Source organism: Coturnix japonica, chromosome 4, assembly GCF_001577835.2.
Source record: "Coturnix japonica isolate 7356 chromosome 4, Coturnix japonica 2.1, whole genome shotgun sequence".
In the NCBI taxonomy this organism is placed as follows: Eukaryota; Metazoa; Chordata; class Aves; order Galliformes; family Phasianidae; genus Coturnix; species Coturnix japonica.
This window is the reverse complement of record NC_029519.1, coordinates 1,897,852-1,921,870: the sequence shown is the minus strand read 5'-3', so window position 1 is coordinate 1,921,870 and position 24,019 is coordinate 1,897,852. Positions and strand designations below refer to the sequence as shown.

At 55.1% G+C, this 24,019-nt stretch overlaps 1 protein-coding gene across 3 annotated transcripts; it reads right to left on the bottom strand.

The window, feature by feature from the left end:
• Positions 1-1,376: 1,376 nt before the first annotated feature.
• FRMPD3 (FERM and PDZ domain containing 3) lies at positions 1,377-23,509 on the bottom strand. 3 transcript variants are annotated; one of them, XM_015860106.2, is made up of 15 exons: positions 23,397-23,509; positions 19,627-19,781; positions 19,348-19,450; positions 19,197-19,242; positions 19,007-19,111; positions 18,349-18,456; positions 17,996-18,127; positions 17,763-17,882; positions 17,502-17,638; positions 17,047-17,170; positions 16,880-16,969; positions 15,422-15,601; positions 10,881-11,025; positions 6,844-7,656; positions 1,377-6,298 (listed from the first exon to the last, which is right to left on the bottom strand). In XM_015860106.2, exons 2-15 carry the CDS (start codon positions 19,772-19,774, stop codon positions 3,444-3,446), a joined length of 5,106 nt encoding a protein of 1,701 aa, XP_015715592.1. In that variant the 5' UTR covers positions 19,775-19,781; positions 23,397-23,509; the 3' UTR covers positions 1,377-3,443. The 3 variants fall into 3 exon arrangements, with proteins under 3 accessions (XP_015715592.1, XP_032300135.1, XP_015715593.1); XM_032444244.1 differs by lacking the exons at positions 19,348-19,450; positions 19,627-19,781; positions 23,397-23,509 and adding an exon at positions 16,427-16,539 and having other exon boundaries at positions 19,197-19,302; XM_015860107.2 differs by lacking the exons at positions 16,880-16,969; positions 17,047-17,170; positions 17,502-17,638; ... (6 more) ...; positions 19,627-19,781; positions 23,397-23,509 and adding an exon at positions 16,427-16,874.
• Positions 23,510-24,019: the final 510 nt, after the last annotated feature.

The following is a 24,019-nucleotide window of genomic DNA, read 5'->3' as shown; positions in this document are numbered from 1 at the left end:
GCCTTGTGGGCCATCCAGTTAATGAATGACACTGGGTAGGAGCAGCACAAGTCTGCCCTTTGGTGCTGGAATTCACCACATCCAACACATTCACTGCTATGAGCTATGGCTCACCTCCACTCTTAGGGCATTCGGATGTCAGTCTGCTTTCCAAAGCTCCCACTTAACAACTCAGAAAACCTTATCATATGCTCTGGATGCATTTCTGCTGGCTGCTCCTTTTCTGCTGCTTCTCTGCCTCTATCATCTTTCTTTTCCACAGGGATTATTTTCAGATAAATCCCCTGCTACTATCAAACCCTTGAGGATCAAATGAGAGCTGTCTTGTTTCCGGATCCTTACTGACTCTATTACAACACTCTGTTCTTTCCTTTGAAGGAGGTAAATCGCTTGATCATAGATATCCCATTGGTTCCAGGCGGGTTGTGTTTAGGAATGGAGGTCACCCATACCACACAGCTACACACAGCAACACTGAACCCACGTTCTGTTGTCAGGAAAAGGACTAAACCATAGGAAACAGTGTTCCAGGCTGGATGTGGCTCTGGGCAGCCTGGGCTGCTGCTTGGTGACCCTGCACATAGCAGAGAGTTGGAACTGGATGAGCACTGTGGGCCTTTTCAACCCAGTCCATTCTATGATAAGAAGCAGTGCAGACTTGGAATTAGAAGCTCATGGAAAGTCCTGCCTGGTCACAGACAACAGCAGTATGTAAGCAACCATTGCTTTCCACTGCCATGCTGATTGCCCACTAGATGGTACTGAGAGCTCAGCACCGGCTGCAGAGCTGCTGGTAGAAGTGCTGGCTGTCAGTGACGTTCTCGGGCTCTCTGTGGTGTTAAAAAACCTCTTGGCTTTCCTAAGGTTTCGATCCATCCCCAGCTTTATAAATAGCCGTCCCAGTCAGTGTCAAGCACCGTTTGTTATGTCAGCATGGGGAATGGTGTGATGTGGATTAAAATAACCAGCCCCCGGGGGAATAGAGAAGTGTGTGTGCACCAAGGCTGCTGCTGTCTACACTTTAGACAACACATTCAGCCCCCGTACAGAAAGCGGCCCAGTTCCTCAGCCTGTGTGTGCCCGATCCACATCAGACCTGTATGGTCCCTGCAGGCTGTAGGGTTTGCAGGGGGCACCATCAGCACCTTCCTGCTGGTGTCATGCCAGGCCAACCACGTCCCCAGTGCAACCTCACCTGTAGCTAGGAGACTGTTTGCACAGCTTTGGCATCAAACCTGCTGCTCTGTGCCCTCCTTTCCTAGCCCAGCACCGTCCATACGTGCATTTCTATAGCAACAAAAGGACGGCTGTTTGCTTGTGAACAGTGCTCTGCACAAAACAGCCCTACTTCAAAAACACAAAGCAAAGACCCCACGTGCTCGTTTGGATAAGATGAATATATTTAATCTTTCTTGTTTGTAAAACAAGACATAAATTTGTGTATATATATATATATATAATTTATATATATATTTTTAATATATATATACTATTTACAGACCATAAAAAAACTTTTTATTTTTCCCCTCTGTATGAGACTGAGGGATTGGTGGAGGAATGGCGTCGGTGTCACGGGGAGCTCGAGGAAACGTGGAGCTTTGTAATAGATAATTCAGGGGGAAAAGAAAATCACAGCTCCCTGTTGGCCTTCAGCATCACTACAGGCTCTGCCCAACATAGACTGCAATCCGAATTGGTTCTTCCACTGTTTGTTTGCTACATGGTTCTGTAAAGCAGGAGGCAGGAGGATCCCCTCTGCCTCCCTGATAGCAATGGCCGAAGCCCGGCACAGCCGCGGGCTGGGGGATGTTATTGCACTCAGTAGAGGATGCGCACGTTAAAAAGCACACTGTGCACTTCCATAAGTCATATGGAAGAACGAGAGATCTCAAATGTGCATATTTATTAAAAAATAATCATAATAAACAGGGATGGGAGATGATAGATCCTATGGAGATCCCTGACCATGTGCTCAGCCAGCCACGGGGCAAGCTTGTGGGCTTTGGCAGCCTTTCCCCCTCCTGCTGTGATCTCCCCTTCAGCCTGAGATGGGTGCAGGGGGCACAGGGAGCCCCAACCCCTTGTGCATGAGGTGTGTTGGGTGCACAGTGAGCTCTATGCGATGCTTAACCTTGCATTTTCTCCTCTTGGCTGCTGTGTTTTGGAGGGAGGGTGAGTGCACTGGAGCACCAGTTAAGGCGGTCTGATTGATCAGGTCTAGAAGCTAGACTGGGAGGAGGAGGAGGAGGGCAGCCCTCGGGGTGTGAAGGAAAGCGATTAGGAGACGTTTTTACTATTCATCCAGAAGTAAAAAATAAAGAAAAATCAATCAAACAAACAAACAAAAAAAAAACCAACCCAATTCTGAATAAATAACCATTACGTGGTACTAAGTAACGCTCCTCATGGCAGTCAGTCCAGTGAAGACAGAAGAAGGCTCCCAGCCCCTGGCGAGGAGGGCAGGAGCAGCACTGCCTGGCTCTGGAGGAAGCCGTGCCTCAGACCAACCCGACCTGGGCTCCTCTCCCATGGGCACTGTGAAAGGAAGCGTCAGGAGAGGGGCTGGGCTGAGCCTCCAAGGCACAGACCTGCTCTGGACAATGGCATGGAAGAGGTCTCCTCTCAGCTGCTAGCCCAGCTGCTGGCCTGCACTGGTCACAGAGTGATCTGGGCCTCTGCAGGCTTTCTAGCATGAACATGGCCATCCAGCAGAGGATGGGGAACGACTCCCTGCTCACATAGCACTGAGCTGCTGCCTTACTCAGGCAGTGCCCGTGTGCAGGACTGGGGCATTGGTGCCTAAGCTGTAGGAGTAGAGCCTGCAGGGGGGACCTAACCCTGTCCTAAGAACGTGGCATCCTCCCCATGCTAACATTTCCCAAGCCCTAGTGCAGCATTGGAGAGTTGCATCTCAGAGATGCCTTCTGCTGCTAATTACATTGCATCTGTGGGCCAGGAAGACTCCAGAGGCAGAAGAGCTGCTTACGTGGCAAGACACTGGTTTGGCTCCAACCGGACCACTGCCCAGGTGAAGCCGGGCGGCGTCAGCTCAGTCCCTGCTCACTGCTGGTCACCACGCACTGTGACAGAGGGGGACGGTGCCAGCTCTTGGCGTGAGGGAGGCCCAGAACCACTCAAAACCCAATGAGCGTGGCAATGGGATGACTGTGCCTCCCAAGTGCCAGACAACAAGCCGTACAGCTGCTTGAGACCCCTGACAAGCCGTCTGCATGGCCTGCAACAAGGCATGGATTTCCCCTTCTAAACACCACCAACGTTGCCATCCCTTCCGTCAAGAAACAGCGTCTTTTTTGCTGCAGACCTCAGCAGGTGTGAGCTTTCCCTGCAGACGGACAGACAGACATCCTCACCAGACCTAGGCGATACGAGAACCACTGACACACAGTCCGACACACGTTGGCCTGTTGGCTTTAGCAGCTGGCTTACTTATTAATCAGTGTCTTTAGGGAGCGCGTGAGCGTGCTCATCACGGTGGCAACCGTGGCGGACTGGCGGGCGAGCTGCTCCACTGTCTGCTGGTGGCTCAGCGTTCTGGCCGTGGATTCCTCCGCTGCCCGCAGGAGGAAGGTGTAATTCCTCACCACTTCCTCCACCTTGGTCAGCAGCTCTTGGCGCTGGGACTCTGAGCGCACGATGTACACCAACCTCACAAACGTCTCAATGAGGCTGCTTAGCACCTGGAAGCTACTCGTGATGGCGGACAACATGTGGGTAGGGCTTTTATCAACAGCTGCCACGCGGCGGCAGGACGCCCGGAACTCCTTGAACTTGAGGGCCAGCTCTTGCTTGTACTCAGCCAGTTGGGAGATGTAGAGCTTGCAGTCCCGGATGTCAGGGCTCGCCACGCACTGCCGCAGGATTGTCAGGAGCTCGTTGGTGTCCAGCTGCACTTGCAGAAACCCATTGGGCAAGCTGTAGGTGTGGCCTCGAAGGATGTTGATCTTTGCCAAGCTTCCCTCGAAAGTGGAGGTCCTTAAATCTATTTCCTGGGTTTGACTGTCGTTGGGACTGCTGCAGGCTGTTGCGTCGAGGACCTGAAGCGTCCTGCTCATCACCGGGACCATCTGGTTGTCCAGCTTCATTCCCGGCAGTATCTGCATGGGAATGGAATAGGACAGCTCATCCTTCTCACTCCCATCATCCGCAACGTCGCATTTCCTGTAGTAGAAGCAGTACCGGATGGAGCAGCACTTCTCATCCTCCACATCTTCATCCCGTAGCTCCGCAGGACTTGGATACAGCTCCTCCTGGACAGAGAACACCGCCGAACTTTTCTGGTTCTTTTTCTCCTGTGATATTTGGACATAGGATGGATCAGTCGCCCCAGCGGCTTCCTGGATTTTGCTCTTCAGAACAGGACAAAGGATGCTGGGCTCACACTCCTTCTGAGGGCCCTTCTGCCTGGCCGGGTAGATGTTCTGGTAGATGTCAGAGGATAGGGATGTTCTGTCAGCCTTATCTAACTCACTGACACTGTAGCGACGCAAGAGCTTCTTGTACTGCGGAGCACCCATGCATTCCCCTCGGGAAGCACATGTTGTCAAACATGACACGTCGTTTTCTGGATCTGACCGGTAGTCCCTGGACTCTAAGCTTGTCGATCGTATCCGCTTGCCTTTGGAAGGGCTGCTTATGCTTGTCAACCTAATCGCTTCTGCCTGCTGCTGGACATCGATGACCTTATCCCTGCCATGCCTCTCCAGTTCTGGCATCACCAGCTGGCTGGGGGGTGGTCTCACCCCCCTGCAGATCCGCTTGCAGTCACAGCTGCGCCTTTGCTCCCTGGACATCCCCGGGACTTTTTGCACAGGGCTGCTCCTTAGCTGGCAGCTGCAGCGCCCCGGGGCAGGAGGGTGCAGGTACTCCTGTGGCGGGAGGTCACCTTTGCTCTTTGGCTTGAGCAGCTCTTCCAGGAACTCCAGTTCATACTGTTTCACTTTCTGCAGCTGGGCCTGCCGCTCGTCCGTCTCCTTCTTCATCCGGGTAGGAAACGTAGCAGAGAACAGGTTCCTCAACCTGAAGGGAGCTTTTGGAGCTTTGGGTTTAGCTGGGACATCAACATCCACCTGGGTGGCCTCCAGGATCTTGTCTACTTTTTTGGAAGGCACGGTGCTGATCTGCAGGCTCTCAGACCTGGGCACCAGCTGAATGGGGCCCTTGGAATCCTCACTGGTGCTCCTGAAAATGCCAGCAGGTGATGCAGAGTGCAGATTGCTGCTCTCAGCTTTTAAGCTTTTGGCTGAACTTTCCTGTTGTGTTTTGTCTCCTTGGTTTGAAGGAGCCATGTGTTTTTGAAAGATGAGATTGACGGCTTCCCCCCCTGCCTTCTGGCCGGGTTCTCCACTCACTGCTTTTCCTGGGGCATCTCTACTCACCTTTTGCTGGAAGCTTTTAGAGGCAAAAGTCTTACCAGGCATTGTTTCTTCACCTCCTGAGGTGGGATGCAAAGCTTCAGCCTTACTGCTATGAGCTTCTACAGGACTCGGAGAAGCTTCGCTATACTGCTGCTGAGGGAGTTGCTGACAGTGGCACAATGGCTCTGCAGTTAGCTGACCTCCTTTGAGTTTCAAAGGCTTGTTGCTGGCTGATACACAGCCACCGGTCCCGTTCATGGTCTTCTCTTCTTTGGATGCTGCTCCCACTTGAGGGGCTGAGCCTTTAGTGTCTGCCACTTGCTGCAGAGCAGCTGAAATGATGGCTGGAGTTACAGCACTTTTCTGATCCAGGAGGAGTTTGGGGCTTGGCAGAACCTCTTTGGGCATCTTCTCTTGTAGAACCTGTGACTGCTCTCTGCTCGGTGCAGCTGTGGTATGCAGAGGTCCCTCAAAGGCAGCTTTTGTGTGGCCTGCACCTTTACATTCAGAGCCTGGCACTGCAGCCCCTCTGTTCTGCTCGCTATGCTGGGAGGTGAGCACTGGCTGGGCAGCCACAGTGTAACTCTGCCCAACGTTCTGCTGCTCCTGTTTGCTCTTGCAGGTGGTAAGGCTAGGGGCTGGGTGAGAGAAAGCTGGCTTCACTGAGGGGCTCGTCTCCTGGCGGGTGAGGGTGTACGGCGAGGTGAGGACAGCCTGGGCAGCACAGCTCTGAATTCGGAAAGGCAAGTCCTTTCTGGCCAGGAGGTTCTCTTTGTTGATGTGTTGAGCGAGAAAGTAGGCTGCGTTCTGGTGCTGCTTCATAGCAGAGACCATCTCTGAGACATCGGTGAGCTCTGAGGAGTTGGTCTCATGGCCAGAATCCAAGGATGACTCGGGTGTGATGGCGGCCAGAACGATGAGACCTGGGGAGGGACACAAAGAAAGTCCCACAACAGTGCCTGTGACACACCACTGTGGGGAGGAGAGAGGAACCCATTGCGGCAGGAAGGCCCTGGTGCAGCAAGAAGCAGGATCCCATGGGAGAACATTTAGTCACTTCCCCCAAGTAAGAGTTAATTCATTTAAGAGATCACTTGTCAGCACGGAGCTGGCTTGCTAGCTCCATTCAGCTCCTGGCCCAGGAAGAGGTCTTGGGAAGGGTTTCAGTGCGAGCGAGAGCAGGGCTGCAGGGAGGTCTGTGGAGCAGGAAGGGAAACCTGGCAGCAGCTGCTGTGCCACAGTGAGTGGGCAGCAGAGGGAGGGGAGAGCTGTGCTGCGGGGCTGCAGGGCTGCCCGGCCCCAGAGACTGCAGCATGTCCTGGGCAGGGCTCACCCTGCAGGAGCTGGGTGCCAGCAGGCAAAGGACAAGGGATGAATGGGAGAAGAACAAAGGGAAGGATGAAAGGAAGGACGTGCTGTAGGAAATAAAAGTTAAAAGGGAAAAAGAAAGGCACGGCTGCTCCACTACCTGCTGTCTGCTGCGGTGGGGGATGCGGGCAATCCTCAGAAGCGGCCAGGGCTTCCAGCGCCTGCAGGGTGGACACCAGGGCATCGTCCAGCTCCTGGGCATGGTCCCGCACCGTCCTTGTCTGCACGCTGTCTATCAGCGTGACGGGGATCTCGTCGTACAGGATGCTGCAGAGGTGCCGGCCCTGCTCCTGGCTCTGTGCGGCCGCCCGGCGTTTGGGGTCGTCCTCATCCGAGCTGTTGTCCCGGAAGCCGGGCGGCGGGGCAGCGATGGCGGGGAGCAGAGCCGTGGCCTCATCCTCTTCTTCATCGCTACCAGGAGGGGGGAGCGACATCAGGTCCACCATGTTGTCGTGGGTGCCTCCAGCTTTGCGCGAGGCCAGCCGGCTCCGGAGCTTGGCCTTGCAGGACTCGCAGTAGAAGTGGGCAGCGTCGCCCCGCGGGTGCGTGTCGATGGTGTGTGCCCGGGCACGGCTGGCGTGCCGCTCGTGCTGCAGGCCGTCGGGGTCACGCTCGTTGGCTGCCCCGTCGTAGCCTTGTCCAGAGCTCTTGGATGTGGGGTCAGATTTGGTCCTGGGACGTGTTTCCTCGAAGAAGATCAGGTTTTCATTGATATCCGTCCTGCTCTCTCTCTCCTTCCTCTGCTCTCGCATGTGCAGGTAGCAAAAGCTGACGAGCTCCGGGTCCGAGGCGCGGGCTGCCCGAGGCCTGCCGGGTGGGGGGCTGCCGGTATGGCCCCCCACGAACCCACCCTCCTTCTTTCCAGCATGCCCCGCCGCCGCGGGCCGGGGGAGGTGGTGTGCGTCCATGTAATCTAAAGCCAAACCACAGCAGAGCGTCAGGAGTAGCAGAAGGCAGAGGGGAGATGAAGACAGGAGAGCTGCTGCCCGCCCAGTGGGTTCCATGTGCTCTCTGCCCTCTGTCCTCCATAAACATGGCAGTGATGGAGGCACTGGCCTCCCCACCAAGTGTGGGTTATGAACACAGAGCTGTTGGGTGTGTTTTAGAATGGCTTTTACACAAGTCTGGCCAAGGCTGGTGCAGCTTGATGGATGCAGGAGCAGCTGAGCCTCAGCCAGAAAAAGCCCAGGGCACGCCGAAAGAATGTGCTGCTTCCTGGGGCTCTGCTGCAACCACAAGGCTAGATCACGGCCATTTCATGGAGTTACATATTATGCCGTTTCAGATGGGAAAGTCTCAAACCCTAAAGCTGCTTTTTCCTGTTTTCTTTCCGCAGGGAATCGATCGGTGACATCACAGACCTGCAGCACAGCCCATCGCTGCCCTTTTTTGAACCTCCTTCAGACGCTGCAAGATCTTTGTGTTCCTCCCTCCCCACCTCCCCACACGGCTCTGCCTTAGACAAGCCACAGTGAATTCCTTTAACCTTTCCTGACAGATCTGTTCCCCAAGTGCATCAGCCTGCTCTCAGCTCACAGCTGGGCTCAGTCCAGGCTGGCCAGATGAGCAAACAGCTTCTTTCTGTGCTGTACCAAAGCAAGAGAGAGCAAGCTCCTTTGCAGGGAGGCAGGAGCAGGGCTGCCAAGCACAGCCAGCACCCCAGCCTGGAGCTGCTTCTTCTAGCCACCACTGGGACTCAGAGGGCAATGGGAACAGTACATCTACATGCATGAATGAGGACCTTCGGCCTCACCCTGATGCTTCAGGAAAAAGATGGCAACAAGGAACTACCCTCCCTATTTCTGCATCACATCGGCCTCGCTGAGCTCTCACACTCATCCATTTCTGCAGCGAGCTCAGCAGCAGGCTGCTAAATGTGATGTGGTATTCCTCTGCTCCCTATTGAGCATTTGGCTGTAATGGGCTCCTATCACTCCTCTCTATGCAGCTGAAACACCGCCCCAGCTGGCCAGAGGTGCAACCCCCCCAAGGGGCCTCTGTGTGCAGAGCTGAATTGTGCAGCTGTGCTGAGAGAAGCTGCCAAGGGGGAGCAGGCTCCATCTTAGCAAGTGTGAATTAAATCAAATAAATCCTAATTAAATTCATTATCTCAACAAATTGGACCATTTGTCTCCCCAAACACACATTTGTATTACACTGTTCATCACCTGCAATGCTAGGATTTGAATCAAAACAATCTCACTCTCGTTTATGGCTGTGCTGGTGCTCAAGGAAAGCAGCTGGGTGATAGAATGCAATGCTGCTGCTGGTGGGCACTGTTAGCAGCAGGTTACATGGATCAAGGCAGAGAAGAAAGGAGCACCCATGCAGACCTGCAGTGTGCCAGAGCTCACCAGCACCAGCCTCTCCCAGCTGGATGGAGCTTTTGCTGGCTGCCCACTCCCAAGCAAAGCCAGAACGTGTAAAATCTGTAATCCAGCTGCTTTCTGTGGGAGAGAAAGTCCTGGTAAAGAGCTGGGATAGCGGGGGAAGGAAGGGGCAGGAGGGTGAATTGCCGCAGTGGGGATGGCAGGGGTCTGCATGGCTCTACAGGGAAATGCTGAGAGTGGGATTTAAGTGACAGCGTCCAGAGCCAGCGCGCATTTCTACGCAGGACTGCAGTTCAGCAGGAGGGTTTAATGTTCCTTTGGGAAGATGGATGTGCTCTGCTCCAAGGCAAGAGCACAGAGCAGGGCTTGATGTGGAGCTTCAGATTCTGGCAAAGCCTGCCTGCAGCCTGGGAAATCAAAGCCTGGACAAACCTGATTTATCCCAGTGGGACTTTCTCACCATTCCTGCAGAGATGTGCTAATGACAAGCAGTCCATGCTCCTAGGAGCTCAGTCTGCAGCCAGACCAGGACCAGGACTGCCAGCAGACTTGATTTTCTCAATGCTAACTAGTTCACCTCTCCAAAACGATGCCTGAGTGCCTGGCCTTAGCGTACTGAGTGTATAGGGAGAGGGGGCCAGCACGAAGAGCAGGGACCCCTTGGCTCCATCCTTGTCCTACCATGCTGACACTCCCTTTCATGTTCCTCCAGCCCCCACACAGTGCCACACTGCTGTCAAGAAAAGGGCAGGACCTGCTGTATCTCCTGGCTCAGGTTGTGCTCTGTATCACCAGGCAAAATGTCACTGAGGGCAGACACTGGCTGTTATCACCGTCACTGGAAAGTGGAAAAGCACCTCCTGAATGTTCTGAGACATCCCCCGGGCAAGCTGTGACTGTGGCAGCCTTTGGGCTTCTGCGATGCTCTCCACTTCCCACTGTGTTCCCCAAGCCCCACAGCCTGCTGAGGACCACCCCCAGATGATATAACCTGGGGAGGGAGCGCTCTGATGACAGCAGGTTCATTTGGAAGCACCCTTCACTCCTACCAAAGGGGTTTATGTAGGACACACAGAGCAGAGAGCACGGTGGCAGCTCTTAACAAGAGGCGCAGGTTGAAGGCAAGGAAGGAAGCCATGCTCACATACTCACACCGACATCAGCGCCAGGTCTGTCCCTGGATGTGCTGGGGTTGCTGGAGGTGCCTTCGTGGTTCCTCCTGGTGTGTCCTCCTCTGGTGCCCACTCTGCATCCAGGTGCCCTCCTCACACCTCAGGGCACTGGCTCCGTTCCCCAGGGACCCTGCTAGTTCTCAGCACCTCCCTTGGCTATATCCACCTCCAGGAAACATCCTGGACAGACTGCAGCTCTTGGCATTCAAAGAGGGAGGGCACCTCCTGTCTCCCCACAGATGGCAGTGGGGAGCACTTCCAGCCACCGAGGCCATCTTTTATGTTTCCTTACACCAAATGGAGTAACAGCGTGTAACTCCTGGCTGCCTCCCATTTCAAATCCTTCTTGACAATAACTGCGGGTGGCTGACAGCTGAGATCTGTCCTCAAAGAACAGAGCATCAGTGCCTGGTGGGACACACGACCTGTCTGTGTCCCTGCAGCAGGCTGAGACCACTTCCTGCTGTATGAATTCAGCAGCACAACTGGGTCACCTGGGTCTGCTCTAGGAGCCACCAGAGTGACACTCACATGAGCAGAGATGCTGGAGGAGCCCATCTCTTCCCTGCCCACAGGGAGGGGTGGAGGAGGTGGCAGGGAAGGGGCTCGCATGGAAAGCAGAGGCTGAACCGTACCTGCCTTGATAATCTGAGGTGGTGGGGGCTGGCTGGGCGGCCTGGAGAATATCATCTTCTTGGAGTCCACCAGGAGACGGCAGTAACCTGCGATCAGGCAGGCGAAGTTGGTGGCTTCGGGCCACTCCATCAGCAGCACCAGCGGCTGGAAGGCAAGAGAGGCAGGGAGTGAGAATGGAGGGCTCTCACCGGTGTCATGGGGAGCCAGGAGGGGACAGCAAAGTGCACACCTGTGCTCTGATCACAGAACCACAGAATGGCCCGGGTTAGAAGGATCATGAATCTCCAACCCCCACCATGAATCTCTGGCACCTCCCCACAGTGCTGTGCAGCAGATGAAAGAGCTGCTGTGTGCTCCCTGCAGGCTCCATGGCAGGACCCTGATATACTGTGTGCCAATGCTCTGAGCCCACCCGCAAGCACCAGCATTAACCCCCCAGGCCCTGGGGGTTCTGTGCAGTCTCCAGGTGCCAGAACCCCAGGTTCATTGCAGGCACCACACTGCTCTCCCATACACCAACACATCTGCATCCACTGAGCTGCAGAAGGGGCAAAACTCCATTTCAGGCCCCCCCCCCCCCCCCCGGCCTCTGCTTTGAGCCTGTGGATCTTTACTTAAATGTAACCCTTCAGAAAATTCAATTTGTGCCTAGGAGCAGATGGTGTCTGTTTTAGGAGAGCACTGATTTGCACGCCAAAAAAGGTCTTTGCTTTCAAGAGAGTAAAAAACCAAAACAGATGCAATGCCACAATGCTGTGCAGCCGGGCACGAGGCTGCCAGCCCCACAGCACATCCCCATGGGGCAGGAGGAAAGGAGTCCCTACACAGCTGCTGTGTGAAGTGAGGATGAGAAACAAATCGACACGGTGCTGAGCTGTGCCATCACAGAGAGCAAACCTGATGTGACACAAGTCAGAGGGAGGGGAGTGAGGCAGAAGGGAGGAGGCAGCATCCAGCGGTGGGGAGGGGGATGCCAGCTCTGAGCCCAGCTTTGGGCTTGACATAAGTGATGAAAGGTAACCATGTGTTCCAGTTCCGCCATATGAAACCTTCCTTAAAAAAAGTGCTTCCTACCCAGGGCTAAGCCTCCTCAGTTGTTTTCAAGCCATCTGTTGAATGAGGAGACATTTTTCCCCCTCTGTTATGCAGCAGTGTGAGAAATGAGATTGAAGCAAACAGAGCTGAGAGCAGAAGAGGCTGACGTCCTGCACCTGGGGCTTTGCTGGGGCTCCTGTGCCACCCCTTGGGATGTTCCCACAGGGCAGGCTGGGTGCTGGGACCCTGCCCCATCCTACTGAGCCCTTGGGATGAAGGTGGTTCCACACTGCGCTGTGAGCATCCGCGATTCAGAACACCAAGGAGCAGATGCACAGTGGGACACACAAGGAATGGCTCACCCCAGTCCAATAACAGGCCACGAAAAGGAATGTGATTTAAAAAGAAAGCTTCTTCTACCTCTCCATCCGTAACAGCAGCCTGCAATTATTCACGTTCTGATCTTTCACTCACACTCACATTCTGGATTATCCAGTCTTAATGAGCAAAGGGTGTTTTTTGCTCTGAGTTTCCTGCTTGGCAACCAATCTCTCCACAAAGTAAAACAAAACAAATTTATCCTGGATAGCAGGGACAAGTTCTGCATTAGCTTGTTAAGGATATGGCACTTCTCCTATTACGCACTGCCTTTAAATCAGCTTGCAGTGTCCTGAAGGGTACCCTCTGGTTCAGACAAAGGTGAAGGTTTTGTAGAAGAATGCTCAGGTGGAATTTTATGGCCAGGTTTGTGCTGGAGGACCATCACAGCCCTGACGTTCCAATTCATTTACGAGCCGATCTCCACATCCTATAATAACCCTTAAGCTGATGTGTGTTTCCTGCTCATCTCCCCCTTTTATCCACACATTGGGTCTTATGCTGCTTGCCGCCCAAGCAGCACAGGAGAAAGTTGGGATGTGAATTTACATAATTGATGTTCCCTGCTTACCCCGGTGTTGTGCCAGTTTTGTGTTTAATAACACAGCACTGGGGCCTAACGAGACAGCAGTCAATTTCTCACTTGCACATGACCTTCCCTTCCCTCCCCTCTCCCCTTACACGTTATTAACTCAGCTCTATCGATACGGGGCTTGCTGTGATTAGCACCATTATTTCTCATTTGATGATCAATACAGCTGCATGTGCATCACACGAGTGGCTCAGTGCTGCCCTGAGCACCTCTTTTGTAATTGCTTCCCCCAGTGCCTGAGGTTGGTCTGTTTGCTCTTCTTCCTTTTACCAAACAACTCAAGTTTGGCTTTGCAGCCTGTGTGCAGCCATCCCCTGCCTGCAGCTCCCAGCCCCCCCAACTCAGGCTGCTGTGGGTTGCTGAGTGCTCACCATTCAATGGTGCCCAAAGGGCTCCACGTGCAGAAAGCTTCGCGTTCACAGCTCCCCACCCCAGCACTGAGACTAAGGAGATCTCAGCCTCGCGGCTTTCCGGAATGCTTTAACAAAATGAGAACTAATCAGATTAATTTAGCTTTGGGAAGCAGAGCCTTTAGGTCTGGCATCACTCTAAAGCTTCGCTCTTTGCGTGGATGAAATCTGATGGCTCCACTTGCTGTTTGCAGAGAGCAATGGGGTTCCCCTTGGATTTCACACCAGCAAATGCCCAGCCACCCCCACCAGCCCCAGCACTCCCCTTTTTTGGAGGGCAGAGTGGGGCTGTGCAGGAGGGCAGGAGCAGCCCTGCTGTGTGGGAAGCCAGGCAGGCTACAGCTGGACATGCGCGGTGATCTTTTGTCTCTATCGCAGCCTGGAAGCACGCCTGGTGCCCCTGGGATGCTGAAATCAATAGCCAGATTCCAGGCACGGCAGCAGCTGGGGGACACTTCTGAATTAATTTTTCCTTTGTTTTCCTCTGCTGAGCCTTGATCCTGGCTAAACTGGTGGTTGGTCCTGCTGGGAGATGTGAAGCCAATTACCCAACGTGCCCATAATTAAACGGCGTGGGCCAGCAGCCAGACACCACGCAGCTCCAGCTCTGTTCTTGAGGGGTTTGTCCTCACCGGTATCAATCCTGCACTGGCTGGAGCTGTGTGGGCAGGGCTGCGTCCAGCAGCCAGGGACTGGATGTGGGGAGATGGCTCTGATGCCCCCAGCTGTCCCTGTGCCCCATCACAGAAGGGCTGGGAGAAGCGTGGGGAACCGCATGTCCCTGCCTTTCCCATGGAGAGGACTTAGCATCCCAAGAAATGCAATACCCAGCCCACCAAGCCAAGCATTAAGTGCATACAGATCACAGGAGGCCCCCAGTGCCACCACCCTGTCCCCAGCAAATCTACAAGTGCTGGAACCAAGGCTCAAACCCAGCAAGTCTGCACAACAACACTTCCTGGGCCCTGCAGCACAGACCCTGGGGCTTTCCACCTGCACCTCTGCTCCTGCCAGCATCCAGTTCCCCTTTGCCACTCCTTTGCCACCACTGCAGCTGCGAGCAGAGACAGGGAGCAGAGCAGAGACACTGTTGGTCTTTGCATCCATAACAGACTGTCTGAAGCACCGACTAAAGCCCAGGATGGAAAAGCTCCAAAGCAAAGCTATTACTACCCAGTGCATTATTTATAAGACAAACACATTTGCTCCTGAAGTAAACACAAATGGTTTGTGATCTCGAGCTCACTTGTTGCCTGGAAATCTTCTCCAGCTCATTCCTGGGCAGCGGTTCTGGGCTGGGGATGTGGATGAGGGCATTTGGCTGGCAGTGGCTGCGGGCTGCTCCTTGTCCAGGCCCCTTTTTTAACCCATAGGATCAGCAGCACAATGCCAAAACCCAGTAAGCAGCTGTGGTGGATGCAGTACAGACCCTGGCTGTGGGGCCCTGACTCACAGCACAGCCCTCTGACAGCCTGTGGATGGTGGAGGAAACAGATTTATTTGCAGCCCCATGTTTTAGCCAGCGACACGTTCTGTACAATAGAGTAATTGCAGTAAGCACATTAGTGCTTCAAGGTAATGATCTTTTTGCCAACTTTTCTTAGCCCGCCTCATCCATCTCTGTCCCCAGTAGGATTAGCTTATGCTTCATTTCGGAGCAGACATTCTGGCTTTAAAACCCAGCCCTTTGCACAGTGCTGAAATGAAGACAGAGAGCAGCAGGCCGTGCCCTGGTGGGTGCTGCTGAGCCTCACCCACAGCATGCTCTGCCCTGCAGACACAGGCGGGGGGGGTTGGAGGCTGGGGGCAGTCTGCTGTGCTTTCTCAGGGAGATAAAGCATCGTGTGTACGTGCCCATGGGAAAGTGCATGGGAGAGCTGCCATCTCTCAAGTATGAGGTGGAAGGAGGGGACATGGAGAAAGGCTGCTCCTCCTGCAGGCACAGACCCATGTCCCCTCAGTTCTTGCCCCCGTGGCAAAGGCAGGGCCAGGAACCCTTTTTATCTCTGCAATAGGAAAGGGCTCTTTGAGACCCCAGAAATCCCCAAACAGCAGCAACCAACCCTCATTGATGTTCCCGGCCCTTATCCACCACAGCTGTTCCCCATGATGCCCCATTGCCCACCTTGGCATCCAGGATGCTGGTCTCTACCCGGGCCACCCCCTGGTTCTCCCGGAACAGCTGGATCTTGCTGACCTTGCTGAACTCTGACAGCACGGTGGTGAGGTTGGTCTTCAGGTCGATGACGTGGCTGATGCCGTGCCGGGGGCCCACCAGCAGCGTGGTGGCTGGCTGCTTCTCGTCCTGGGTGCATGGAAAGTGAGACAGACAGACAGACAGATGTGAATAAACGCATCCCTGGGCCAGGGCTCGGGGCAGAGCTGGCCCTGAGGGAGCAGCAGCACCAGGACCCCTCCCTGAGCCTCTCTGCAGAGCTGGCAGCAGCACACATAGTGCCAGGGCCATTTCAGATTCAAGCACTGCACCGACTGTCCGTGTGAAATATTCAGGCCTACTGGTGTCACTACAGCAAAGTAAGAGCATGTTACAAATCTGCCTGATCTGACACCGCCACCGAGGGAGGGGAGCAGAGGAGGGAGCAAGGGACTGAATGCATTTAGAGGAGAAGAAAGACTGAAGGCTTGGTCGGAAATAGAGATCTTTCTTGTTCTGCTCTGCTCAGCAAGGATGCTCTATAGGGACCTGGAGGTGAGGAGGAGCAGGGCAGGCTGGCGCAGAAGAGAATAAGGGAATATTCTTTTTACGGCTCAGGTTGCAGTTCATGTGGCTGAATACATGGTTCAGCTCCCAGCCTGGTTCACTCAACAGGCTCAGAGGTACAGCCAGAAAAACCTAGGCACCTCCACCAGTGGCAGCTTTTCCAATGCTCTGCCCTCAAGCAGGGTTGGAGGCATGGCTCCAGCCACTCAACCAACGAGATACAGTGTGGTTGTTAACCAACGTGATACGGTGTGTCCTTATTTCTTAGGAGCTCTGAGGCACAATGGAATAAACATCCCATCAAAGGCTGAAAGAAATCAAAGCTGGGGAAGCAAAGTCAGGGAAACCAGGGAGCAGCTGAGCCTTTGGGTGGGGGTGGGAGGGGAGGATGGCAGAGATGGCACTTACATGGAGTCCCCTGGATGGGAGGTGGAGCGAGAGATGGAGATGGAGAGGTGAGGCAGGCAGCGAGGAGCCTATGCAGGTCCTCTGTTCTCCTGTTTGGCTTGGTGGCTTTCCTCCTGCCATGGAGAAAGTGAGGTGGCTTGGGTGAGGGGTGGGGATGCCTCTGATGGAGATGAAGGAGTGAGGTGACAGTCTGAAGAGCCACCAGGCAGCAGCGGGGCTGGGCTCAAGGGGGTGGTGAGGCTGGATGAGATATTCCCTGCTTGGACAAGCAGGGGATGGGTGGCCTTTGCCAAGGGTCACTCTCATCCCAGTGAGAAACCAGCCTGCCCAGTGCCAGAGTGCCGCGAAGAGCGTCCCAGCCAGATGGTGTGGATGGGGAACTGGAGGGATGTGAGTATGGCACTACTGCAGCTGCACTGAGGTGCCAGCACCTCCCAGCCCAAGCTACCGTACCAGTCCCACGGTGCTGAAGAGGACCCCGGCGAAGGTGGGCAGCTCGTTCAGGATCCTCAGGTACTGCAGCTTTGCCTGGGCAGTGGAGACCTGGCCAAACACATCACACCAGCCATCACCACCAGCTCCATGGCCACATCATCCCCCCACCAGCAACAAGGGCTCACCTTGGTGCCACCAGGCTGGTTCTGGTGGGCTTTGAGCTGCTGGGAGAGCGATTTGCGGAGGCTCTTTTCCTTGACAAGCTGCAGCAGGGAGGGAGGCAGGAAGGGCTCCAGACCCCACTCCTTCCTGTGGGAAGATGAAGGGATAGAGACTCAGGGCTGCTCAGCTGGGGCACCCCAATGCACTGAAGGGACAAGGATGGGGTCCCCCCACATGCCATCTCCCTCCATTTGCACCCAAGGTGCTCTGTATGGACTAAAGGCCACTGGGCAGTTGTGGCAGGGCTGAGCCACGGCTGCAAGGCTGGGGCTGCGCAGCCACAGTGGCTTCTCCTTGCATCTGATGCCAACTGGGAAATCAGCCCGGGTTCCCATGGAGATGCTCCTGGCACGCATCTCCCCCAGCCCTGGCAAGGCAGAGTGTGTGGGCCCTGCGTGCTGCGGAGAGTGGGACTCACTCCACGTTCTTGAGGGAGACCTTCTGGCTGGGCCGCGTGGCCGCCACGGTGATGTAGATGTGGAGGGCAGCCAGCCCCAGCAGCATCTCCGGCTTGGGGTCCATGCCAAAGCGCTCTCTGATCACATCGTTGCGGCTCTGTGGTGAGGAGAAGTGTCCTCAGAGATCCATGGGGATGGGGCACCTGCCACCCTCCACTCATGGGGAAGGAGCATGTTCAGTGTGTTGAGGGGAAGCACCGTGAGGGCATCCCTGTCCTTACCTGGATGTAGAGGTACTCGAAGGCTGCCGGATCCCTGCGCAGCAATTCCACCGGGTCTTTGGGGAAGAAGCTGACACGGAAGAGGCACCTCATGCCGTGGTAGTGTGTCCTCTGCACAACCTAGAGCAGATTGGGCAGTGAGCCCACGGCACAAGCCCTGAGCTCCATCCTTTGGGAGAGGAGCAACACTGTAGGCTGAACCACCCGACATCCTCCAGCTCCCAAGGACTTACATGGGCCAGGGGCTGCTTGTCCTGGAGCAGCAGGAAGCGGTGGCTCTGCTCTGGGCTCGAGTACTCTAGGACCAGGGCAAAGTGCTCGATGTGCCTCAGGGACAGGCGGTCTTGCAACGTCACCATCACGTCCTGCAAATAACACAGATGTGCTTGGGTGAGAAGCTGCAGCTCCCTCCTTGCAGGGGGCTGCAGTATGCATTGCCCCAGGATGGCTGTTGCATGGTGGCAGCCCGCAGGCAGCTGAGTGCCACCATCATGCTTGTGCAAGGAAGCAAAAGGCTGAGAAAAATGGAGAAAATTGGAGAAGGGAGGCATTGATGTGGTGCTGGGGGAAGGCAGGGGGGACCCACCTTCACGGTGGTTCGGCCATCGAACGTGAAGGACTTGATCTGCCCGTTCTCCAGGAAAACCTTCAGCACATTGGGAATGAGGAGGAGAGCTTCCTTCTTCAACATGTCCTGGAGGCAGGGGAGCGGTAGGAGGCAGAGGGAACGACTGTCAGTGATGAAGCAATGACGCCATTCTCTGCTTCCCTGAGTTTCCATGCTCAGAGGCGCATTTCCCTTGAAAGCCCATTGTCTCTGTGGAGTGTTTAGCAGCACAGAGCTCGAGTGATTCAGCACTGCCTGATGGAGTCACCTGCCTGCTGCCAGCAGCAGCAGATACCCAGTGCTATGTTGGCCAGGCACGTCCCAGCGGATGCCAGAGCTGCCCGGCAGGAGGGAGTGCTGGGGGAGCTCAGGGCCAACCCCCCCCTTCCCCACCCTCTTTTCCAGCCCTCACCCCTGCACAAGCACAGGCAGAAATGCTCTGGCCAGCTCACCCCTCAAGGGAGCTCCTTCAAAGCCTTTTGCCCTGGGCTTGGAGACACAACCCTTCCTTGGGTAGGTGTTGGCACTGCCCAGTGCCACCAATGGGTGCCCAGGGGACCTCAAATGGGAGCAGCTTTCTGGGGTAGCCTCTGGGGCTTCATCACAGAGGAGGGGGAGAACAGCAGGCAGCACTTACTGGGTCTGTCTCGCCGACCGTCACCTGCTCTGAAAAGCGGACCTTTGCTGGGTTGGACCTCAGCTTTGCTTTCTTGGCTGCACTGATGAAAGCAGATTTGGGGGACTGGAAAGAGAGTGACATGGTAAATGGGTGTAAATGGTCCCTGCTCCCCTAATGGGCTCATGGGGCCCCCACTGCCCATTCTCACCTGGTGGGTGTGCAGGACCGTGAGGATGATGAAGTCTTTGGCCTTCCTGTGACAGAAAGGAGAAGTGAAGGAGGATGGCTTTGCTCAACATTCGGCCATGGCGAGCGCTCAGCCCTCCCGGGGAGGACGATGGACAAGGTGCTGCCCTCACCTGACGAGCTCGATGAACCTCTCTCTGGGGGCTTCGCTCACATCCTCATCATTGATGGCCAAAATCTGGTCTCCTGGCAGCAGTTTGTCCTCAGAGGGGCCACCTGCCGGGAGAGAAGGTCAGCACTGGTCTGGCCAGGGGTGGGCTATTGCTAGCCGGAAAGGGGGAGGTCCCAACCACCTGCAGAGTGTTTACCCCCGTACATGGCCATGAAGAGACTCTACAGACCCACAAGAGGGGGCAGGAGCATGGGAAGGGGGCACTTCCCACACACCCTACCTGCTGCCACCGAGCGCACCACCACGGGCCTCTCACTGCCAGCCACGAAGCCGAATCCGTAGCGGGGATGGCGCTGGACTGTCACCTGTCGGAGCGTGTCCGAAGGCAGCTGCCCACATTCCATATCATCGCCGCACTCCTCCGGCATCACATGGCTGCAGAGCACAGGGGAGGGGGCAGGATGTAACACACACCTGCTGTCCCTCCTCACCCCGAGCCCCTCACCACCCAGAGGATCCTACCAATGGCAGCTCGGTGGGTGGCACCCTGAAGGCCAATTACATCAACCTGCCCCATCCCGGTATCTCATCCCAGCAACTCTTTCTGTCCCTAATCTCAGATGCCCTCATACAGACCCTTGCAACCATTTGTTCAGGTGGAATCTAATCCTAATACATCAGGATTAGGGCAGGTTCAGCCCTGGTTTCTCACAGAACCAGGTCTCCATCACCAGCCCTCCTCCAGCAGCGAGCAGGGAGCAGAGCTGGCATGGGGCAGAAAACCAAAGAGATAAGCATGCTGCCGCGTCTGTGCTGCTTGCTGCTCGCTCCTGTCCAGACTATTTAGCCTGCTTAAAAAAAGATCCTTCCCAGTCCTTTTTGGCAACACGTCAATTGTTCCATCTCTTATCAGTTTAGGGTTTGACGCATCACCCGTCTAATCCAATCTGTCTGCATTTCTGACAGCCCCCTCCTGCCGCCAGTGCTGAGTGTGGTACTAGGGGGCACAGAGGAGCACCAGGGCACACGCGGGTGGCCGAGCACCCCGAGAGGCTTTGAGGGAGCAGCCAAGGCTCCATCCTGGGGTAGGAATTGCAGAGAGGACACGGAGCCCCTGCGGGAGGTCCCAATGGGATGCAGCATCCCAGCTCCCCTGCTGCGGGCTCTTCGCTGCCTCGTTAACTGCTCTGCCGTTCCCCACGAGCATTTCAAAAGAGGAAAAAAAAAAAAAAACCAAAAAAAACACAACAAAACAACAACCAATAATTGTGTGAATCGCACAATTCCGCCAATTTTCTTAAATGGACGTTATCCAAAGCCATTGTCTGCTACTGAAAAGACGGCTGAACCTAACGCCGCAGCTCCCGCACGCCTGGCAGAACCAGGGAGGGCGCCTGCTGTTTGCAGGGAGGGAGCAGGCTGCAGGAGACAGCTGAGCCGCCGAGCTGCTGGGCTGAGCAAAGCCCTCCCTGTGCTGCCACAAACCTCCCCCAGCAGCACCCAGCCTCACCCTAATGACCCCCAGAAGCACGAGGGCCTGAGGACGATGATACAACAGTGGGCTGGAAACACTGGGATGCTCAGCACAACTGGAAACTGAGGCAGGGCTGTGCAAAGTCATAGGCAGGTCCTGCAGCCACAGCTGTGCTGCTAAAGCTGCTGGGTCCCCAGATCGATCGCTGTCTGGCTGCAAAGTGGGCACTCTGCATCACCCCATGGGCGCAGTGCCCACACCAGCCCAGTGGTGCCTGCAGCTCCCAGAGGAACAGCCACCGAATTACCATCAGAAAAAGGTGAGCAGGGAAATCTCTGCAGCTTAAAAGGACAAAAAGAGAAAAGCGCGTCTCATTCCAGCCGTAACCGGGTCTGCCATTCAGTGCTCGAGGACAGAGGGGAATAAAGCTCTGATACTGACAATAAAACTCCTTTCCCAAGCTCTTAAGCTGCTCCTCTCCTGATAAGACTTTGATGCCGCAGAAGCATTACCAGGAAATTAAATAAAAGAGGACCGGTGCCCTTGTGAGCACGACTTACCCACCCAGGCAGAGCAGCAGCATGCCTGCCAGTGGGCACAACATGCCTGTCCAGGACCCCAGCACTAAGCACCCTTCCCATGCTGGGCTGAGGGCACAGCACTTGCCCTACACCACAGTGGTTGCCTTTGGCTGCCAACATACCTGCCAGCACCGCTTATTTTCCCCACAGATACAGACAGAGGCGATGTGTGCATTTCTCATTTCCTACTACTATAAATCTCTGCTCCCTCCAAGGACTTTCTGCCTCTGCTTTTAGTGCTTACCAGCAGGACAAGGCACCAGAACAAAGCAGTGCCTGGTCCAAAGCAGGAGCAAATCTCTGCATCTGCACTTGCATCGCATGCCCACAGGATGAAAACTGCATGCCATGTGGAAAACACACCCTGCAGCTCCAGGAACAGTTCCTACTCACCACTACTGAGGAAAAACAACCAACAGAGCTCTTAAAACAGGCTGGGAGCACTCAGATAGATGTTCACACCAATTTGGTTCAAGTATTCTTGTGGAAGGTTAAATTAAACAAATGCTGAAGTGTTTGGCTGGCTCCAGCCCAATGCGCAGAGCAGGGGAGCAGTTCCCCCTCCCATGCCTGCTGTGCTCTGCTGGCAGATCCCTCTTGTCCCAGCTGGAGGGGGCAGAAGCATCATGGCACATAGCTGGGTAGGGCAGCAAGAAAAAGGTGGGAGGGAGAGGTTCCAAGCCCCTCACTAGTGGCTGGGTGGGTGTACGCTGCACAGACGGAGCTCCAGGCCTGGATGCCAGCTCTCCTCCCCCTTCCTGTGCTGCCACAAACACCCGAGAACAAACAGAGCCTTTGGATTCCCGTCCCTCCTGCTGCACAGCTCTGCCTGGCTCCTCCATCTGCTGGGCTGCAGTTGGTGAACGGCTTGTGAGGCATGTGGGATCCTGAGCGTGTGTGGAAGAGGCAGGAAATGCCATGGAATGGGCCAAGAGCTGTTTTACGGGGAGCATATGGCAGCTCCAGCCCTGGTCTCCAAACCAGGGGGAGCCCACAGAACTCCTGCAGCCGGGGACCAGCAGTGGGACAGGCAGGGCTGGACAGGGACAGCTAAAGGGACTGGACGGGGACAGCAGTGACCCAGGCTTCACATCTGAGTCATACAAGGACCCTACGTGTGGCCCTGCCAAATGTGGCTGTAAGTAAGGAAGCAACAGACGTAGCTATCTGCTGCTCAGCCTGCAGCTTTGTAAATGGTACTGGCATCTGGGCAAGAGGCAGAGGGCAGGAGGAGCTCTGCCATGTAGGAGCTGCAGGAGTTGAGACAGCACTGAGGGTGGCAGAGGGGGAAAGGAGATGGGTTCAGACTCCTCACACGCCCCCCAGAATGGAGGTTTTGCCTGCAGCTGCCTGGGTGCAGAAGGGAAATGGGGAGAGGAGCCATTCCCAGAGAAACAGTGGCAATTAACACAAAATACAGCCAACAGAGATGGCTGCACCCAACCTCCGGAAAGGCACAGGTCAATAGAAAAAACAACTTCTGCACAGGGAGAGGCTGCACCAACATGAAGCCCTGTGAAGTCCTTTGAAAATATACAGAAGCATTACTGACAATGAGGAGAGCAGCCTCCATGGCACCTTGCAAAGGCAGATGCTCACAGACAGCATTTTCTCCCTCTATGTGAAAGGCTAGGAGAGGAGATGCAGAAAGGGGGGAAAGAAAGGAGGCTGTAAAGCCAGGCTGAGCCCAGGCAGGGAGCCAGCGCTGCTCAGGAATGTGAGGGCATCAGCACAATAAGGTTTATAACATGCAAAAGGAAGGGCTTTGCCACCCAGCCTGGAACTCACAGCTGTGAGATGCTGGGGGGAGGAGAGGGGGACTGTCAATTCAAGTGGGTGTGAAAAGCAATTTCCAGCAACTAAAGCCCTGAGGTTCAACATCTGCTTCTGGAGCTGCCGCACTTACTATGTGCCAAAACCTGGGGGGATTTTCCAGCAGGATGAGCCAGCAGGGATGACCCCCTCCCCATGCCTACACATCAGGCCTGCACCCACCTGCGCGTGTCTGGCCGCTGCCGTGGTGTCCCCAAGGTACATGCGAGCGTGGCAGGGATGTGACCCCACGTGCACCAGTCCCAGAGCCTTCACCAGGCAGCTGTGCCCCAAGGGCAGGTGCTGGCTGGTGGCACCGCGGGGCAGATGGACCCTGCAAGGGCAAAGAACACGTGTGTGAGATGGAGATGCGTAGGGACAAGCTGGCATCCTGTGCCACCTGCCTGAGTGCCTCCCATAGGCATCAAAGTGCCTCATCACCGTGTGGGGTTTCCACACTGAAGCAGACCTTGTTTTCCTATATACTTAAATTGCTTTAATCTGGGGGCTCCCAACATCTTCTCCTCCCATTCTCCTTAGGATTTTTGGCTGTTTAAGAGCTTTTGTTCTCCTCAGCCTCAGACATACAGAAGCACCTTGCTGAGAAGAGGATCAAAGCAAAATCTTTCTGAAACACTATCAGGAGGCAGGGGAGCTGCTACCACAAGGCTGCCAGCAAAACCCTGCCAGTATTTAAAAAGAGATTATGAACAGGAGGGGAATAAACTTTTCACAAGGGTAGATGGTGATAGGACGAGGGGGAATGGTTTTAAGCTGAAGGAGGGAAGGTTCAGATTGGATATCAG